The 19,683-nt window shown below is 39.1% G+C and overlaps 1 protein-coding gene across 2 annotated transcripts in view; it reads left to right on the forward strand.

Annotated features, from left to right (window-relative positions):
• TRHDE (thyrotropin releasing hormone degrading enzyme) overlaps nt 1–19,334 on the forward strand; it is a 201,250-nt gene extending 181,916 nt beyond the window's left edge. For both annotated transcript variants that reach the window (XM_028745676.2, XM_028745677.2), the window contains 4 exons: nt 2,750–2,917; nt 5,160–5,300; nt 8,308–8,389; nt 9,341–19,334. In XM_028745676.2, the coding sequence (XP_028601509.2) occupies nt 2,750–2,917; nt 5,160–5,300; nt 8,308–8,389; nt 9,341–9,484 (535 nt within the window). In that variant the 3' untranslated portion in view covers nt 9,485–19,334. The remainder of the gene's footprint in view (nt 1–2,749; nt 2,918–5,159; nt 5,301–8,307; nt 8,390–9,340) is intronic.
• Nucleotides 19,335–19,683: the final 349 nt, after the last annotated feature.

Genomic DNA, 19,683 nt, shown 5'->3' on the forward strand with positions numbered 1-19,683 from the left:
CATAACATGGATTCAGTATAAAATACAGATTCTGAAGCGTTATTTGTTTAGTCATGGGCCTGTTGATCTTTGATTCGTACGACTACTGAAAGAAACTTTGCCATGGCCACTGTGATATCATTGGACTTGTCGTCCAGAAGATAATTGATATAGTAGGCTTTGGACTGACCCAGTCAATTTGACAATAGTGGTTTAGTCAATAGTTCCTTAGCTTGATCATATTGTCTGCAATGCAATAAAATATGCCACATGCAGTCGACGTCCTGAGAGCACACGCAGATCCTATTTTGATAAGGGATACCTCTCAGTCTGCCATTTAACACTTCTGAAGGGAATACATTTAATCTGGCTTTGGTGAAAGGACACCGATATGTTGGTACAGACAAATTTCTAAGACACGCAGCTGTCTGAAACTCAAACCCATAGTGGATTCCTACTGCTAATGGGCCACAGATAACATGAGATTGAGATCGGAGATCACTATGTGATATGTTGCAGAGCCTTTGCCTTACAGATTCAAGGGCAGTATCATAGCCCAGATGGTACAGGAGAGAAGGTGGCATACCAATCAAGTGACTTTTCTAACCATAATTTTCATCCATGAGCTGGTAAACTCCTTGTTGTTTAGGTATGGAATCCATATGCCTGTGGATTCCAGTTGCTGGGGATCACAAACATGAGGGTGCCATGAGCTCGTATCCTGCTTCCTGGCTCCTCAAACACATGGTTGGCAATGTGCAAAGCATGATGCTAAACTAGATTGGCCTTTGGCTTAATCCAGCAAGTCCTGCAGCAACTGTTATTACAGATAAAATTGGGGGGGGGGGGAGATTGTTGCTTTTTTATATTTGTGATTCTGCTCTTTTTAGATATTAACCAATTTTGATGTGGGTGTTCGTTGTTTTATGTATTTGTTTTATGTATGTGTGTATTTTTTTTTTGTAATTGTCCACTAATAATTCAACAAAATTGCACTCAATGCAGTTTGAAGTATAGTTGAAATAGATGTGAAGTGGATTTGTAAATGTATAGTGCAATCCTATACATATCTACTGAAGAGTAATCACCACTGAGCAAAGGATACATGGAGGATGATAAATAGACTGAATTTTCGTAGAAATAAACTTTAGGAGGCAAGAGATAAGCACCTTCTTATTGTAGGAAGTGATAAATATTTTCAGATGGTGCACTGTTCTGCTCATGTATACTGCTGATTGTATCCCAGCATTTGGTCAGTGTGCAAAGCTAATGAGACAATCAGCTTGAAAAGAATTGCCTCTATTTTTCTTTTTGCGGATGCCTTGTTGGCTTACAGCCCTACTAGTAGGGAAAGCCTTTTGAAAGCCACCTAAATGATAAAAAAGATAATTTTAAATAAAAATGTAAGTGATAGTTGTCTGCTGCCACTTGACGGTACAACCCTAACTATGGCTTCAAGTATGGAAAAAAAGTTTTGCACTAATAAATATAAAAGTTTAAGAATAAGACTTATTTGAGATTGGGACCAGGACGGTAATCATTTTTTCATCGAAATTTTGTATTGGACTGATATGAGCATTGCAGCCTATTATTGCCTCAGTTTACGCCATTCAGCCAAATGCTTCTAAGGAGGTTGTGCAGGTATGAGGTAGACAGGTGATGAATTATTCTTCCAAATCCTCTGCCTATTTTTGTTGTTGCAAGTCCAGGTCAGGGATCCTGTGAAGTAGACAGCAACATATTGCAGCTTTCCCACCCCCAACTATAAAGTTGATCCCTATCTTCAGGTGGGAATACTCCACCCCACTGAGGAAGGATGTTGCACTGGCTTTCCTTGGGAGTAGAAGGGGGCTTTCTCCTTCACACTTGGCCTGAAATAGGAGTGGGAGCTTGCATAAATAGCTTGCTCCTCACCTGAGACTTCCTTCTCTGACTCACAGTGGCATCATGCTCTCCTCCTCTTGAGCAAAGTGGGCTTAGCCAGTTGCCAAAATGGAGCTGAGTGGGGAGCATCCTAATTTGGGGGTCCCTTTTTTTAATCCACTTCAGTCTGCTCTGAATTTGATTAGCTTATGGTGGGTTAGGGCTTAATTTGGCTATTTGGTTGGTTTGCCATTTCGTGCAAGCAGATAATGGTCAGCACCCTGAGGCATGTTGGGTGGAGGGCACCCCACTAACCAGCCTTTATTCTCGACTGCTTTGCAGGGCTGTTTGGTCTGGTGCTCTTGGGGCCTGGCAGGTGCCACCTGTTGAACGCTGAACAGGAGTGGGACACGTACCTATCAGGACATGTACCTGCAGCTTCCCTTTATGGGAAGATGGCTTTGCCTCCCTTCACGATACCTTGCATGAGGGAGTTTCTCTGGGGTGGTTTGGCCCTTAGCAGCAGACAGGAGGAGATTTTCTGCCTATTAACACAGATTATACCTGCCCAAATTTTAATTTGGTTTGGTTCAAGTTTTCCTTGTTATATTTCCTACAGGTACAAAAATTTTGCCTGTACTTCCCTGCCCCTCCCCCTGCAGTTTATAGCTCGGGGAGGGTATTTTAAGTCAGGGAATCAACATAAGGGTCATAAGTTATATTCCCTTACCCTTTCCCCATTTTAAAGCATAGAGAAGTCAAATCACAAAAAACATAATTTTAACCTGCCCAGTCCACTTGTGTCACATGACCAATATAGCTTTAAGATGTATATTCATTTGTTGGAACATCTTATTAATATAATATTACTAGGATATGGTTTTTTTCTCCCTTCTTTTTTTTAAAGAATACCTCTTAATGTAAGAGACATCGTCTACTGCACAGGAGTTTCACTGATGGATGAAGATGTATGGGAATTCATCTGGATGAAATTCCACTCTACTACGGCAGTATCGGAGAAGAAAATATTGTTAGAAGCTTTAACTTGTAGCGATGACAGAAATTTGTTAAACAGGTATGCTAATTTAGTTAACATTTCCAGTTCCGCCCCCCCCCAAGCTTGTTGTTGACATGATCACTCCTGACCACCTTCTTTGTGGAGCCCATCTTGCTCCAGAGCTGAGGGTGAGGAAACAAGATGGGAGACTGCTCAAATGCAAGTGAAGGAAAACTCCAATCAAATGCAGTCAAACAGTGATGAGGGCTCATTATCAAGCCTAGCTAGTGGCAGTGAAGACAGCAAAGAAGGCATAATTTGCTGCCTCCCTTACATTCTCATTGGGCCATCCAGGTAGTGCGGGCCTTTTACATTCTGTTCCGAAGGAGGTGACAGAACCAACGATAGCTTGCTGTGACTTGTTTGCAAAGTATTTTGAGGATAAAATCACTTGCATCTGCCTGGACCTTGATTCTGCTGTTACAGCAGATGAATCTCGAGAGGTGTCCTGAGCACTGTCCAGGCCTGTTATGTTGGTTGAATTTCCGTTAGTAAGGCTCAAGATGTGGACAAGGTGCTTGGATAGGTCAAGGCCACCACTTGCACTCTGGATTCTTGCCCCTGTTGGCTCATAAAAACTAGCAAGGAGGGGACAGCTGGCTGGGCCAGGGAGGTGACTGATGCTTCCTTGCAAGAGGAGGTGGCCCCTGCCTGCTTGAAGGAGGCAGTGGTAAAACCACTTCTCAGTAAATACTCCCTGGATTTGGAAAATCTAAGTAATTACTGGCCAGTTGTCTCCTCTTCTTTGGCAAGGTTCTAGAGTGGGTGGTCACAGATCTGATCTAGGTGCTCTTGGAGGAAACTGATTTTCTAGATGCATGTCAATCAAGGTTTAGGCCCGGTTCTGGCTCAGAAACTGCTTTGATGCCTGGTGATTTCTGTTAGGAGAGGCACAGAGGAATATCAGCTTCAGCTGGTGGCCCAGTTGCGCCCCTGTCGGGACAGGGACAACCTAAACTTCTGTCATCTATGCTATGGTTTCCTGTAGGTTAGATTACCGCAACACGTTATACATGGGGCTGCCTCTGAAGACAGTTTGGAAACTTCAGCTGGTGCAGAATTCTCCAGCTAAGTTGCTCACGGGGGTGGGGCAATACAGTTTGAACATACAATGCCAATCCTGGTCTGACAGCACTGGCTGCCAATTAGTTTCCAAGCCCAATTCAAAGTGCTGGTTTTGACCTATAAAACCTTAAACAGCCCAGGATCACATTACCTCAAGGACTGCCTCTCCCCATATGGACCAATCTGTACCCTGCAATCATTATTAGATGTGCTTCTTAATGTGCCTCCTCTGTGAGAAGTCTGGAGGGCAGCAACATAAGAATGGACCTTTTCTGCAGTGGCTCCCTACTTGTGGAATGGTTTTCCCTGGCATCTTTGTTACATATCTTTAGGCACCAAGCAAACTCATTCTTTTTCTCTCAAGCCTTTGGCTAATTAAACAATCTATGGCCTTTTAAAATGGGGGTGTGGGGTATTGCTTTCACTTGTTGTTATGGTATGTATTTGTGTGTTTTTATATAGTAAACTACCCTGTAATCTTCGGCCGAAAGGTGGTATAGAAAATTAATTAATTAAAAATAGGAATATTAGTCATAGTATCACTTTGTTCATTCTTTCACAAATTTAAGCATTTTTAAATCTCTCTTGTGGAAGTGTTTGTGTGTGTTTTAGTGGTTTTTCTTCTTCAGATTAGTTATTACTTGATTAGTTCCAAGAGAATAGCATATAACATAGAAGAAAAAACAAGAGCAATACAAATAATAGTATTTAAGATCTGCTCATGGCACAAGAAACACTCAGGACATATTTAAAGCTTTTTCCTAATAATCAAAATTGATATCTCCTTTTTGCAGATTTTCAAGACATATTTGTGTTATGTGGATAGCATTTCTTCCAAATCATATATTCCAAGTTAACTTGAAAATGATTGCAAATCTCACTTAAATTTTGGGTAAGCATAATCTCAGAGTAGCATTTAGGATGAAATCTAAAATGAAGCAAGTCAGTTTCAGGTTTTATCAAATATCTGTCATAGGCCAATAGTGGAACAAAACACTTTTTCTATCACACAAAGTTTTACTTCTTTTCTGTACTTTATAAAACAAAAGTCCAGGAAAGCTTCTGCAATGAATTTCAAAATCATGTAGCAATTTCTAAACTTCATTGGGAAAGCCAGGATGTCTTATAGCTCGATATTTTAGTATTTATGCTGGCAACAACTAACCATTTCTCCTCCCTTCTCTTATTATTCAAGGCTTCTTAACCTGTCTCTCAATTCAGAAGTTGTCCTGGATCAGGATGCAATTGATGTCATAATCCATGTAGCTAGAAATCCACATGGAAGAGATCTTGCTTGGAAGTTTTTTAGAGAAAAATGGAAAATATTGAATGGAAGGTAAAATATATGCCTATCAATACAAAACAAGTGAGAGTACTGGCCGCATCTTTCTTACAGCCATTTGCTTCTTCATTGTTTCAAATATTTAGTTTAGTATTTATTTTATCTTAACAATAGTACATGTTATACACATGTGTAAGTAAGCGTTTTGGATCTAAGCCTTTTGTGCATGGGGAAGTTAACAAACAAACACACCCATCTTCCCACCTGCTGTAGTGAGAGTTGAGTCTGGGAAGAAATCTGTGACCATCCCCTCTCAATGCATTAGCAAAGTTGTCATTTATTACTTATAATGACAGTTAAAATACATTGCAGTTTTCATTACCAGTACTAATACAGTACAGTTTAGTCTGCATATATGTTTTTTAGAGTTGGATCCAGACTAACAGAGCAATTCTAACCCTCAAACCTCCATGCTGGAGAGGGTTAGGATGTGGTGGAGGTTTCCTCCACTCAGATATGTTCAGCTCTACAAGCAGAGGGGGCTGTGTTGCAACAGAAATCCCCATTGCCCATTGAAAGTACGGCCAGGCGGAAGCTACCACCATTGGTATCCGCACCAGAGTAGCCAGCATAAACCACTGAAACAAGGTGTTTTGGGAACATACCTGGGGCAACCAAGGAACCACTAAATCCTAAACCAGCCCAGCTACTGGTCATGGACCTGATTAAAGGCTCTTTAATGTGCTAGCAAAAGCTGGCTTAGTGAACTGGCAGTTTTACAGCAGCCTACCCCCCACATTTGCAATAAAGTTCCACCACTTTATAATGCTCCCAGGCATTATTTAGGATTGCAGCCTAAATTAGCTGAACTTTCTCCTTTCCTTTCAATGGGAAGAAATTATAATGACTGCATAGTGACATCCGTGGGAACCGAGTTCCATTAACTTAAGTCTGGATCTGGCCCATAAATTTTATGAAATGTCTTCTTTTCAGGTATCAGATTTTTCATTTAATACAATTTATTCATTCATTTTATGAAGTTTATTACCAGGGACCCGGTGGCTGCATTAAGTTTACCGTATTCAGATAAATAGCGAAGCAACAGCAGAGAAGAAGCAGGAACTTTGAGTTGTATTGAACTAAGTCCTCAGCACTCAGAGTTGTATCCAATTCTGAGTACTGAGTACTTAGTTCAATACAACTCTATAAATTGTTGTATCCAACTCTATAAGAGTTGTATCCAACTCAAGAGTAGGAATAAACATACTGAAATTAATTGCCACCACTAATCTAAGTCTATTGATTACAGTGTCTACACTAAGTAGAACTCAGTTGGATACAACCCCTAATTGCTTTTCTTTACCTGCAAAGGAGGGGAAAGAGAAAAGAAAATATGCCAAGTCCAATGCTCACAGCAATTTATTCATAATTTCCCAAGTCATGGTTTTGGAGAGTCATCTGAACTGAGTTATTGTTTTTGATACCATCCAGCTTTATTTTACTTTTTAAAAAGTTATGAGCTGTCAACTTCACTATTGTGGTAATATCCCAATCTAATATCTGTTCTTTCTTTGTTGATACAGCTCTTGGTATCCAGTGTTTTGCAAGAAGTATGTTAGATGTTAGCATAATACCCAGGGGACCTGATATTGATTTTTTTTTTTAGTTCTTTTCTTTTGCAATATCCTATGAATCTATGACACTCTCTAACAAACAAATAGCCAACAAATTACAAATCAAAATTGTTTATTTTGGTAAGGGTGGGCTGGAAAATACTTCTTAACATTCCAGCAATGTATAGGACAAACATTGGGGGGGAGGGAATTTAGAACTAGAATCCTTGAGGCAACAGATAATGTGAAAGAGAAACGGCAAGCTGTGACAAAGAGCATGATCCTTTGTAACACACTTACGCAAATGATATCCTTAGTGACCCACTGACAGGTCATAGAGCCCAGTTTATCCTCTTCCTCCTTGCTATACTGGCATAGGTACTCAGTACACCAAGTCATTGTGATAGATAGGTGGTTTCCCAGCTTGTGTTCCATGAGTAAGTGGAGCGGATCATGTTGGGTGGAGATATGGGAGGTATGTTCAGATCACCCATTTCCCATGACAACCTGGCTTGTTCCCTGTGCGTATGCCAGAGGCAGGGGGCAAGACTTACTATGCCCTTGGAGAGGAGGCTACCTCACCATCACAAGAGCAGGGAAATGCCCAGAATACCTATGATACAACAAAAGCAGAATTAAAAGCATCAGTATTGCATAGGGAAAAAAGTATCATGACATAATTCACTTGAGAATGGGAATGAAGGAGTCTTATCTTTTCCACTTAGAATACAGAGTCATTGCTATGTAATTGCCATGTAACTTAAACAATTAAACTTAGAGTGGTTGTGTCTTCCATTTTTAAGCAAAAGAGTGGATATAGCCAGTCAGATCCAATAAGTGTTAGTTTATGGTGGGAAAGGCCCTACCTAAATGGTCATATAAATGTTGGTGAGTTCCCTTGCCTTCAGGCTGTTAATACCAGCATGTATTATGCAAATAAGTTACAAACCAGCCAGAAAGTCTGTAGTTTGAATATCAGCTGGTCTTCCTCTAACTTCCTATTTTTAGTTCTGCCCTTAGTAAGCAGGTTCTTGACCCAATGTGATTGGCTGGCTATGCTGCATATCATAGACCAGAGGAAATTATTTATTTCATATTGCTTCAGTGAGCCAAATTGCTTTGAATGGAGTTTAGTAGGTATATTCTGGTATGATGAATTCAGATTTAGTGGATTCATATGCTCAACAGAAAGCATTTAATAAGTTTAGTGACAAGGGGGAAAAAACATTATGCTGATGTAAATGTTAGGTTTTAGCCTTAAGGATATGACCTAGCCTGGCTATTCTCTGCTTTTATGGATTAGACTGTATATATGGACCAGAAACCTCAGGAAAAACTGTAACTGTCATAATAAAACTTAAATGTAATAGATATATTTTAACATGTAAATAATCACGGCATTGTTGTTCAATCTGTTTCATATTTGCATTTTTGACCTGGTGTTGAAGATATGGGGAAGCATTATTTATGAATTCAAAGCTTATCAGTGGAGTCACAGAATTTCTTAACACAGAGAGTGAACTAAATGAGGTAAATATTATGCAGTTCGGAGCTTGAAGTTATTTTGTATTCATGTTCATTTTGATGTCTAAAGTCTTACATACCTGAAAGTAGCCGGGCTACATACAGTAGCCATAGTGTTTTGCCATGTAATGATGCCTATCTCGGCTTCCTCAGCACCTTATAATGGTGTGTTTACAGAATGGCTGCACTAGAGTTTCATTTAAGGGAAAGGCAGCCTTGTCAGAACATCTTCCCCCCAAATCCTTTGTGTTTCTACTCAAAAGTAAATCTACTGAGTTCAGTGGGAACCTTTTCCCAAGGACTACCTAACAACAAAAGCCTACATGAGTAGGTGGTCTGGGGCCTCTTGGCATTAGTTCAGGCATGCCTCCTAAGTTTGCTTAGAGTAAATTTGCACGGGATTATAACCTCTAAAAAATGGTGCTCATAATAGTGTCAAGCAGCCCCTCAAATTGGTGCATAAACACCCAGCCATTTACAATAAAGAATTAAGGATGTTTTACTAGCCTAATTGAGCACATCTTTTATAATGGTTGATAAACTGGGGCTCTTTAGAGAAGAGCCTTTTAGTTTAACTTTAGCTTCTAAGTTACATTAGGAGTGTTTCCAATTTTCTGTATTTAGTTTCTTATGTAGGAGTAAAACTTGATAAGAGCCCAGCTGTCTGCAACATAAAGCAGCTGGGCTACAGGAGAGACGGAGGAAGTGATGTTAATATAATCAGGCATTGGCGCGTCAATATCTTCCAGCACAATTTGAAGCAATTGCATCACACCTAATTGATGCAGTCTGTTGCCTTATTGCATTTTGTAATAAATCTCCCTGTAAAATATTACAAGAACTTATTTCAAATGTAGAGCTTTGTCGTCAATATCCAACTTGTTCATATGCTTTGGAAGAAGAGAAAATATGCACATCTATTCAAGTCCAAATTAACCTGGGAAAATTGCATTTCAGCTAAAGAACTTTATAAAGACCTACGAGGAGGGATCTGCTGCCTCTTTCTCACGAGCTGTGGAAACAGTGGAAGCCAATGTCCGGTGGCAAATGCTTTATAAAGAAGAATTATTTCAGTGGCTGAGAAAATCACTGGCACACTAATCAGTGTTTCTGACCAAAACTTAGCACCAAATTGTGCAGCCCGGAGGAGAAGCACAGTGTGACATTCCAAGAACTTTTGACTGGAAGCACAATGAAGACTGGTTAAAATGGAAAGAATATATAGATATATTATATTTTTGCACCAATCTCCTCAAAACTAAAAGGCAAGGGAAAGAAAGAACTATGACAGAGAGAAAAGGTCATGAATGCTTACAAAACCAAGTCCCCACTGTACCATGGCCAAATGTGATATTAAGTGGTGCATGTAAATGTTAATGTCAGTTTTTTGGGGGGGAACCCTCAGAATATTTGTGCATGGTTGTATGGTTCCTGCCTGTATTCTAGCATGCTTACTTAAGGTGTCCATGTTTGTGTGTGAATTTCTGTTACATCGAAGATGGGCATTATGCAAAAGCACAAAGACTATGACAATCAGTGTCACAACAGCAACATAAGGTGGAAAGAAGAGCGTAAACGATCTATATGATCAGCCTGTGACTAACTGTCACCTTTCCGTGGTGTAGGTCAGTTATGTCAACACTTAGATTGTCTCAGTTACGATTTGGACATTGACCCTCTTTTTGAGTTGCAAATGATTATACAAATTAAATGCTCCCCTATTTTAAGTCAATGATACAGACACGTTTAGAGAGATTTTATTCTCACAATATGTTATAATTCCAAAATTTATTCACTGTTGAACAGCTAACAACAAATTTAGCCCTCTGATCACCATACGTTTAAATAGTTTATGAAATGAGTTTCACATATGTTCTTGGACAAAATCCATAAATCACCCTTATGTGTGGATTTTAGTGTGCAAAAAATACTCATTAGGTGTGATGCAGAAAGTATGGTAATTAATTACACAGCTACCGGTGCTTGATATCATGAAAAATATCAAATCAACAGAGAAAAACAAAACAAAATCTGTAGAGAAACAAGAAGATCTTCCTAAATAATGATCCAGTTGAAATGATCCAGCCCCCCCCCATGTCTTTTCAGCATACGAGTGCTATTTATTCACACAAGCATCCCATAAAAATTAAACAAGATGGCATTTGCAGCAATTTTTAATACTGTGGTAGCCTATGTTTAAAAGTAGTCTCTTGTATCTGTTCTACTTTTCATGTGAGGTATCTTCTAGAGCTTTTCAAAAGCTAGATCCTAAACATAGTTACCACAGAATAAGCCCCACTGAATATTGTGGCAGTGCTCATTTTTTCTTCAAATACCTGTTAAATAATGAGATTGCAAAAACGAAATAGTTTCTCTTCACAATTTGTACAACCCATTCATCAATCTTTGGAATGAATATTCACCCATATTATCTATCTAGTATAGAAAATCTTGACTATAACCTACCAAGTCAATAGTCTTTTCTACTTCCCACCATATTTAGTTGCTTATTTTCTCTCTGTCCTCTGTCCTTCAACACAGGATTTGAATCATCACAGTAACCAAAGGAAAGAAAGAGTTTATCTTGTTGTTCATTTTGGAGGGTGGCACAGCTTAGATAATAATATCACAATAACAGCAACTGGCAGTTTTACCTTATACAAGAGTCGTAAGTGGTAGCTTGGCTACAAGCCAGTCAGTAACACAACAGCATTGCTAACTGCAGAACCGGCAGTATTAGGTGGGTGTTGGATGATCAGATATATACAATTGCTTCCATGGAGCTTTGTTCTTCAAAACCTGTCCATAATTGTGTACCTTGATTATTTTAATTTTGTTCCAGAGACAGTTTGCAATTTAGAAACATAGAAAGTCAAAGAAGTAAATAGAAATTTGTATAGCCCTTGATACGTACTGCCATTTTCTTCACTGACTGGCAACTATAGGAAGACACTTATGAAAGCTATAATTTGAAATAACATTAACAAGCCCTTGACAGTACTCTATTCCAGTGTTAATGCTTTGCTATAGAAAAGAGAAACTCCTTATCTGGAGCTCTCTTTGTTCATCGAGTGAAGCCAAAAGGCCTTGTGAGCCACATGTAGCTTGCTGGATGTTCAGATACTGCTCCAAGACAAATGTATGGCAGTAATGTATATTTGGCCTTATGACATCCTCATCGTTTCCTGCAGGCTTTGCAGAGTAAAAGCCCAGGAAAAGGAATCAGAGCCAAGGCAAAGGGAGTAGTGTGACTAAATGATAGATCAAAAGAAAAAGATTGCCAGGGCAAGAGAAAGGGGGAATAAGCAGAGAAAGTAATGGCTATTGCTAGAAGGTAGGGAAAATGCGGACAGGATGGACTAAGGGAGGCTTGTTGTTGAAGGCAAATCTTTTGGGGCAAGCTTGGGGGTGGATAACCGGTGGCCCCCCAATGGTTGGATTCCAACTCTATGGAAGCTTTGAACCAGCCAGCATGGTCAATAGTCAGGGATAGTCAGGGATTGTAGTCCAAGAACAACTGCGGGGACCACAGGTTCCCTATCCCTCTCTTATATTACGTAAAGTTAGAAAATGTGGCCAGTGAACATCCATGGTGTATACGTATTCTATATAGCAGTTATGTCATGGGAATTAATGAAAATGGGGTGGGGGTGGGTCCGAGGCTTTTTAGATCGCATCCTAGTGTTGATGCAGTTGTGCATTTTGTAATTTCTTGCTTGGGGGGAAAAAAGGGAATCTGTGAATATGTAGAAAAGCATTCAAGTATTCTTGAATACTGAGCTTGCTTTCCTATTAGATCTACAGCAACCAGTTTTAAATTACTGAAAGACTGCGTCTAAGTCCGTGTTATTCTTGCACATGGAGGTTTCTCCATCAGTGCAATTGGTTTCTGAGCATTGATTTCTAACTTCATCACAAAAGTTGAATATCACAAGCTTCTGACCTTTCCATTGATTGTGAGCTAATATAAGCAGGATGGCTCAAATCAGTGTGCACAGGATATGGTTTGCTGGTTGCTTTTATTCTGCTCTAAGTATTACTGTTCTTAAAAAGCACGTTACTTTTCATTTAAATCTAGGTATTTCAGTGGGAAATCAAAGACCTTTGGCTGGATTGAGCCCCAAACCTCTAACTTTCATGGATACAGAAAGATGAGAGCTGAGTTAGAAAGATATTCTAGCCAAGCCTCTTTGCCACTTCCTATTTTATCTTCTTGGGGTGATCTCTTTTGTTGGCTGTATAATGGTGGAGGGCTTTCTTACAGAAGGGTGGTCTATCCATGTGGGTACCTGGCCTTCATGAGAAACAAAAATTAACAGCATAATCCTACTCAGATGCAAGCCCCATGGAGACTTGCTCCCAGGTAAGTGTGTATATGATTGCACACTTTAAATAGATGTTCCAGGACTATAAAATATTGACTACAATAGAATTGTAGAGTTGGAAGTGATCCCATCTAGTCCAACCCCCCAGAATTGCAGGAATCTCACCTGCAGCATCCCTGACAGATGGCTCCAAAGAAGGAGAGTCCCCCACCTTTCACGAGTGTCTGTTGAACAGTTCTTAACAGTTATTTCTAACGTTACTCGAAATCTCCTTTCTTGTAACTTGAAGCTATTGTTTCAGGTCCTAGCCTCCAGAACAGGAGAAAACAAGCTTGCTCCATCCTCCATATGACAGCCCTTTAGATATTTGAAGATGGCTATCATAGCTCCTCTCAGTCTCCTCTAGAATAGAACATATCCAACTCCTTCAACCGTTCCTCATAAGGCTTGGTTTCTAGACCCTTGATCATCTTGGTTGCCCTCCTCTGCACATGTTTCAGCTTGTCAATATCCTAAATTGTGGTGCCCAGAACTGGACAACCTACATCAGGTGTGGTCTGACCATGGGGAATAGAGCAGTACTATGACTTCCTGTTATCTGGATTCTATATTTATATAGATGTAGCCTAGAATAGCATTTGCTTTTTTGCTGCTGCATCACACTGTTAACTCATGTTAAGCTTGCGGTCTACTAAGATCCTTTTCACATGTATTACTGGCAATCCAGGTGCCCCCCCATCTAATATTTGTGCAGCTGATTCTTCCTGCTTAAGTGTAGAGCCTCACATTTGTCCCTATGGAAATTCAATGTATTTGAATGTGTGTGGGGGGGCGGGAACCTATCTTAAATCCAAATTATCCCATTGAGCTTTGTCATGCAAAGGATTGGAATAATAGTTCTTCAAAGGGTATCATTATTGGTGTGTACAGCACTGGAATTTTATGACGTTTGAGTTTCTGGGCTGCTGCAAAATATCTGTTTCTTGGTCCAAGTAGGAGTTGTACTCAAGTCAGCCTTGTTCACTTTTTAAAGAATAAATCTGTATTAGGTATGTTGCCAGAACTACAATAGCCAAACCTCAAACTAATACCAAAAACCATTAAAATTGACACTTTAGGGCCAAACCAGATGTAGCTAGAATCATGCAACTTGCAGTTGGGTCATTGCTTTTTGTTGAGCAAATAACAGCTGCAGGGGGATCTGCATTCAGTTCAATGAAATAGGAATGGGGATTTAACTTTGCCACTACCCATAATGATTATCCATAGCCTCCTCCTATCACTGCTTTTTATTAAACAAGCAAAAACAAGAATCAACAATGCCATTGCCAGTTGCGTGATTGTTATCATGTGTCCCTTAGTTTGGAGGGAGTAATTAGGAACATAAGAGCCTACTGGATCAGGCCAATGACCCATCTGGTCCAGCATACTGTTCCCACAGATGCTTATGGGAAGCCTGCAAACAGGACTTGAGCACAATAGCACTTTCACTTTCCACAGATTTGTGGAACAGCGTTGTATCAGTCTTTTATTTTTAATTCCTTTCCTCATGATCCATAGCATGAAATTGGCCTTCTTTACATCGGCTACATACCGGGCTGATATTCTCATTGAGTTATCCCCTACGATCACAAGCTCACAGGAGGTCCTCTCTTCTTATTTCATGACTGCTAATCTTACTCAGATGTCTTTGGTGAAATACCATGTTGCAAGCTTTTTGAAAGTCAAATACACCCTTGTCAACCAGATCATGTCTATCTGTGTGATTGTTGATACTCTCAAAGAACTCTGATATGTTCGTGAGACTAACTTGTCCTTGCATAGCTTCAGCCAGGCTTGTGTTGCTATATTTGCTTATTTTATCTTTAACGATACTTTCCACTAGTTTCCTCAGGACAGACATTTAAGCTTACTGGCCTGTAATTTCCAGGAATCCTCCCACAATCCTATTAATAAACTCATGATACATAGGCCACTTTCCAGTCCTGAGCTATGGCGGGCAATCCAGGATAAATTTCACATCTGGATTCTTTGAGAATTATCAGGTGGATGCCATCTGTACCAGGCAATTTGTTAGTTTTTATTTTGTCTACTAATCCTAGAATCTCATCTGTCCTAACCACTATTTGTCTCAGTTCTTCAGACACCCTTCAAAGTTAGTTTCAGGCACATGATTCTGCCCTGTATCTTCTATTGTGAAGACAAATGTACACAATTAATTCAGCTTCTCAGCAATCTCTTTATCATCCTTTAACACATCTTTGAGTCTCTTGTCATCCAAAGGTCTAACTGGCTCCACAGACAGTCTTCTACGACTTACATATTTAAAGAACTTGTTGTTTGTCTTAATGTTTTTCGTAATGTGTTGCTCAAATTCTGGTTTCTGCTTGCTTTCTCTCTCCCCCCCCCCAATTGTGTTCCTTTTTGTTCTCCTCATTTGGGCAGGACTACAGTTTTTTGATGGAAATCTTCTTGTCTCTAATAGCTTCTTTTACTCTGATTGTTAACCACATCTCTTGGCCCTCGCGGTACCTCTCCTGAACTATGGTATACACTCCAGCTCAGTTTCTAATATTGTGTTCCGAAATAACTTACAATCAATTTGGAATAATCTGACCACCTTGACTTTTCATTTCTGCTTGCTTTTCACCAATCTCATTTTAGATAATTCTCCTCTTTTGAATTTGCATGTGTTGGGTTTATTTATTTATTTGGCAATTTAATTTAATCCCACTATGGTCACTGCTCCCAGCCTTGACAAAACTTACACCTCACACTCAAGTCCAGGGTCTCCACACCTCTGGTCAGTTCCGTGACCAATTGTTGCAGAGCACACTCACTTAGGGTATCTAGACATTTTGCATCTTTGTTGTGATGAACACTTATTTAGTCCATCTGTGTGAGGGTGGTTCAAGTCAGCCTTGCTGCATTTCCTCTTTTTGGATTCTTCCATGATCTCATTCTTCATCTGAAGGTCTCTCCCTGATAGTTTTGATTGGGGGATGATGGCCTGTCACCTGTGCCAAATTACTCTTGGTATCACCACCCAAAACAGCCCTATGGAAGAATCTACCTCTTTGTGGACACAACCCTTGTATGCCCTTCCTATAGTTTATATCCAGAGATAACCATGTCTCAATGGTTCTCTCTGTTCTACCAGGTTTCCTTTATGCCTACCTACCATATCAATGCCCTCCTCTAAGACCAAGAACTCCAGTTCACCCATCTTGTCTCAGAGGCTTCTAGCATTGGCATAGAAACATTTGTATGCAGCTTCTCTTTCCAAGTGTCTCTGGCACTTGCGTTTGATCTGTAGTGCTTTGGCCTCTCTGAATTGTTATCCTGTGGACTTGCATTCACAATACTTCGTTCTATGCATCCCCCATTAAAATTTTCATCAATTTTATCAAGTCCAGCTCCGAGGGCCTTCTGGCAGTTCCCTCACTGCAAGAAGTGAGGTTACAGGGAACCAGGCAGAGGGCCTTCTCGGTAGTGGCACCTGCCCTGTGGAACGCCCTCCCATCAGACGTCAAGGAAATAAACAACTAACTGACTTTTAGGAGACATCTGAAGGCAGCCCTGTTTAGGGAAGTTTTTAATGTTTGATGTTTTGTTTTTAATATTCTGTTGGGAGCCGCCCTGAGTGGCTGGGGAAACCCAGCCAGATGGGCGGGGTATAAATAATGAATTATTATTATTATTATTATTATTATTATTATTATTATTTTATTTTCAGTCCAGGGGAGATTTGTTCCAAAGTGGACACTCTTCAGCTTCTGTTGTGTCTCCCTTGCACACAGACACCCTGCAATCTGTTTAAAAGATGCTTTTCCACTATTTTGATTTTAAGCGCCAATGGTTTCAAGGGGAGCCTGTCCCCCTTAAACAGGTCCAGCATGACCCAGAATATTCCCCAGTGACTAACAAATCCAAACCTACATCTCACAACACCATTGTCTCATCTATGCATTGACACTACAGAGCTGTGCCAAGTGAATTCACCAAAGTATGCTTAAAATGAACACACCACCACAATGTTGAACTTGGATAATATGAGTTTGAGGGGGCTTTTCCCCATCACTGTGTGGCACAACTGCCCTAGTGTGAATGTATCGCCATAATCCTGGCATCAATTTACATATTTGTTGGTTCAAATCACCAATAGACTGTGATCCTGGGATGACAGGCAGTATAGAAATTTAATAAATAAATAAAAGTAAGTAACCTTTTGAGATGGCCTCAGCTTTCAGAACTTAGAGTGCTTTTGGCTGGTAAATCTTTTCCATTTGTTTCTGGTGTGTTTATTTTATTTTTCTAGCAGGCAAGATACAAATTTCAGTGAAAAGTAGTGGGAGGGGGGAATCTGTTTTAAATGTTACTGCATTTTGTTACTGTGTTTTGTTAACTATGATTGAGGTGGAGGAGTTGGTTATCTATTTATGTAGCATGAAGGACTTCTGACTAGCATACCACTTGGTTTTGTTCAGAGTAAAAAAACAATCAGCCTGTGATGTTCAGAAATACACACTTAGCATGTTCATAGTTATTTTATATATACTTTCATAGTTGCATATATATGACTCAATATTTTGTTACTTTTCATGTAGCATTGTGATCCTGAACACTGGCATAATGTAGCAGCTGAGAGTGTTGTAAATGTGGAGGGTGATGGTTTAAATCTCACCTCAGCGACAAAACTCACAAGCTATCAATTGTCCTAATTTACAGGGTTGTTGTCAGGATTTGTGAGATAATTTAAGTAACGAATTGTGAGCATACGGAAGTGATATATAAATGCTAAGTGTTATGAACACACACAATATTTCACTATTATGATCGGTTATACTATAATTTGCACCTTTCAGGATATTGTATCATTTACAGACAGTGTCGCAACTTTCACGGCTTAGAAATTTGGAGTCAGAAGACTCAGAGTCTCCAACTCCAACACTGCATTTTGGACTGCATTGATGATGGCATTACTGTAAACTAACAACTGTTCATCTATATGTTGACTAAAAAAGACTAACTAAAATACATGTAAATATAATTTTGATGTCTTGTTATGATATGTGAGTAAAGCAGGCATTTATGTTGACAAGAATGTTATAGCAGATCCTGAATCTAAAATTGTATAGAAGATTCATTCCCCCCCCCCTATTTTTTACAGAAGCTGAATATGTATATGAGGCACATTATGCTGATAGCTGATCTTTTGTTCTCTACTATTCAGATACTGTACAAGTGGCAGTGGCAATAAAGAATTGATAGCAAAGCACATTTTATCTAAGAAATATACAGACCCTAACATCACATAGCAGAAAAGTACTGTAGATAAATGGTAATAACAGAGGAGGTATAATTCTGGTAATTCTGTCTAGCTTTTAGATTGCTTTGTACTTTAAAATTAGAATCCCCACAACTTTCAAATCTTTGGGTTTTTTTTGGCAAATATTCTTTATAATGTACATATTTATACATATGTTATCAGTAGTTCTGTACACAAGATACAATTCAGAAGAAATAGAAGACTAATCCAGGTACAGTTTGTGCACCGGTGCACACTGAGTGCATGGCTATGCATACATGAGAATGGTCCCTAGCACAACAAAAAGGAATTTCATTCCACAATATGTGTATAGTGGAACTCCTGTGCAACTGAGGAGTGTTTGACCTGAACTACCTTTCTATTTTAAAACAAAACACAAGTCACTGTACAACAAATAGTCCTCACTCTGTGTATACAGAGATGACCTGATTCAGAAGCCCTGGTGTTCATAGTGTGGAAGATCCCCTAATTTTTTTTAAAAAATGAGTTGGACAAGAGCTCTGTGTGTGCACTGGAGCCCGTGCAGTTTCAGATTGCATACTATATATATTTATGTCTCTTGGTCTTAGACATTGTTTAAGCATAACCTTTGTTTGTTTGATTTTTGACTCTGGATTCTGCCTAATAAAAGCCCTGCAGTCTTTTATGGATATCATTGATACACTTGTATTGCCAGTGCATCCTCAAAGGTTCCAATTCAGCAGATCTGTTTGATCACATGCTTAAATCCATTCTTCCTGAGAAAAGCACATCAATTATATTCAGTCTCAGCAGAAGATAAGCACATAAGTAGTACAGAAACTCTGATGGTAGCTTAAGTTTAAATACTGTTCTGTATTTGTGTGTGGCTGATTTAACCATACAGGCCTAAAGGCATATCCGTTCTTCGTATTGAATATAAAGATATATAGCTTAAGTCAGAATTCTCGACGCCACATGATTTCAAAAAATCTTACATGATTTCAAAAAATCACACCTATCTTCATTTACTTCTCTTGGGGATAAGAATGGATGCATTTGTAGTAAATATTACTGGAAAATAAAAGCATCAAGCAATTTAAAGCATTGACCAAATAAAATATGAGTTTATATTACCGTTTACTGCAAGTATTTTTGTATGATATGCCTTTAAACCTAATTCCATACTGAACCAGTATGTATTCAACATGAAATTTTTATTCCATTCTAACCAAGGATTCACTAAATGGATTTTTTTCTAAATGAGAAACTTTATCTTCTGTATTTTAAGCAGAATAAATTTGAATTTTGTCTCTGATAATAAAATTTTGTATAGTAATGTATAATTCATCACTGTCTTAATTTTCCCACATGTGGAGACAAGTATAACAAGAATCACACTCTCAGCCTTTGATTGTGTTTTGTTTTTTGTTAAGTCTAATAATTCCAAAGGGATGCAATATACAGAGCCTTTTAGAAACACACAAGGTAGAGACTCACTTTTGACATACATAAATTTGGGGAGTGAAATTACATCAGTGGAAATATTTGTATAATTTACAGACCATTTCCTTAAAAAAAAAAAAAAAAGCTAACAAGTCCTTAAGATAGGTTTATTTATTCATGGGTTACCTTTTCATAAAGAATCCCATGTGGGGATATCTGTTCAAGCCTACCCCATAAGTTTC

Source organism: Podarcis muralis, chromosome 10 (assembly GCF_964188315.1).
Source record: "Podarcis muralis chromosome 10, rPodMur119.hap1.1, whole genome shotgun sequence".
Taxonomy (NCBI): domain Eukaryota; kingdom Metazoa; phylum Chordata; class Lepidosauria; order Squamata; family Lacertidae; genus Podarcis; species Podarcis muralis.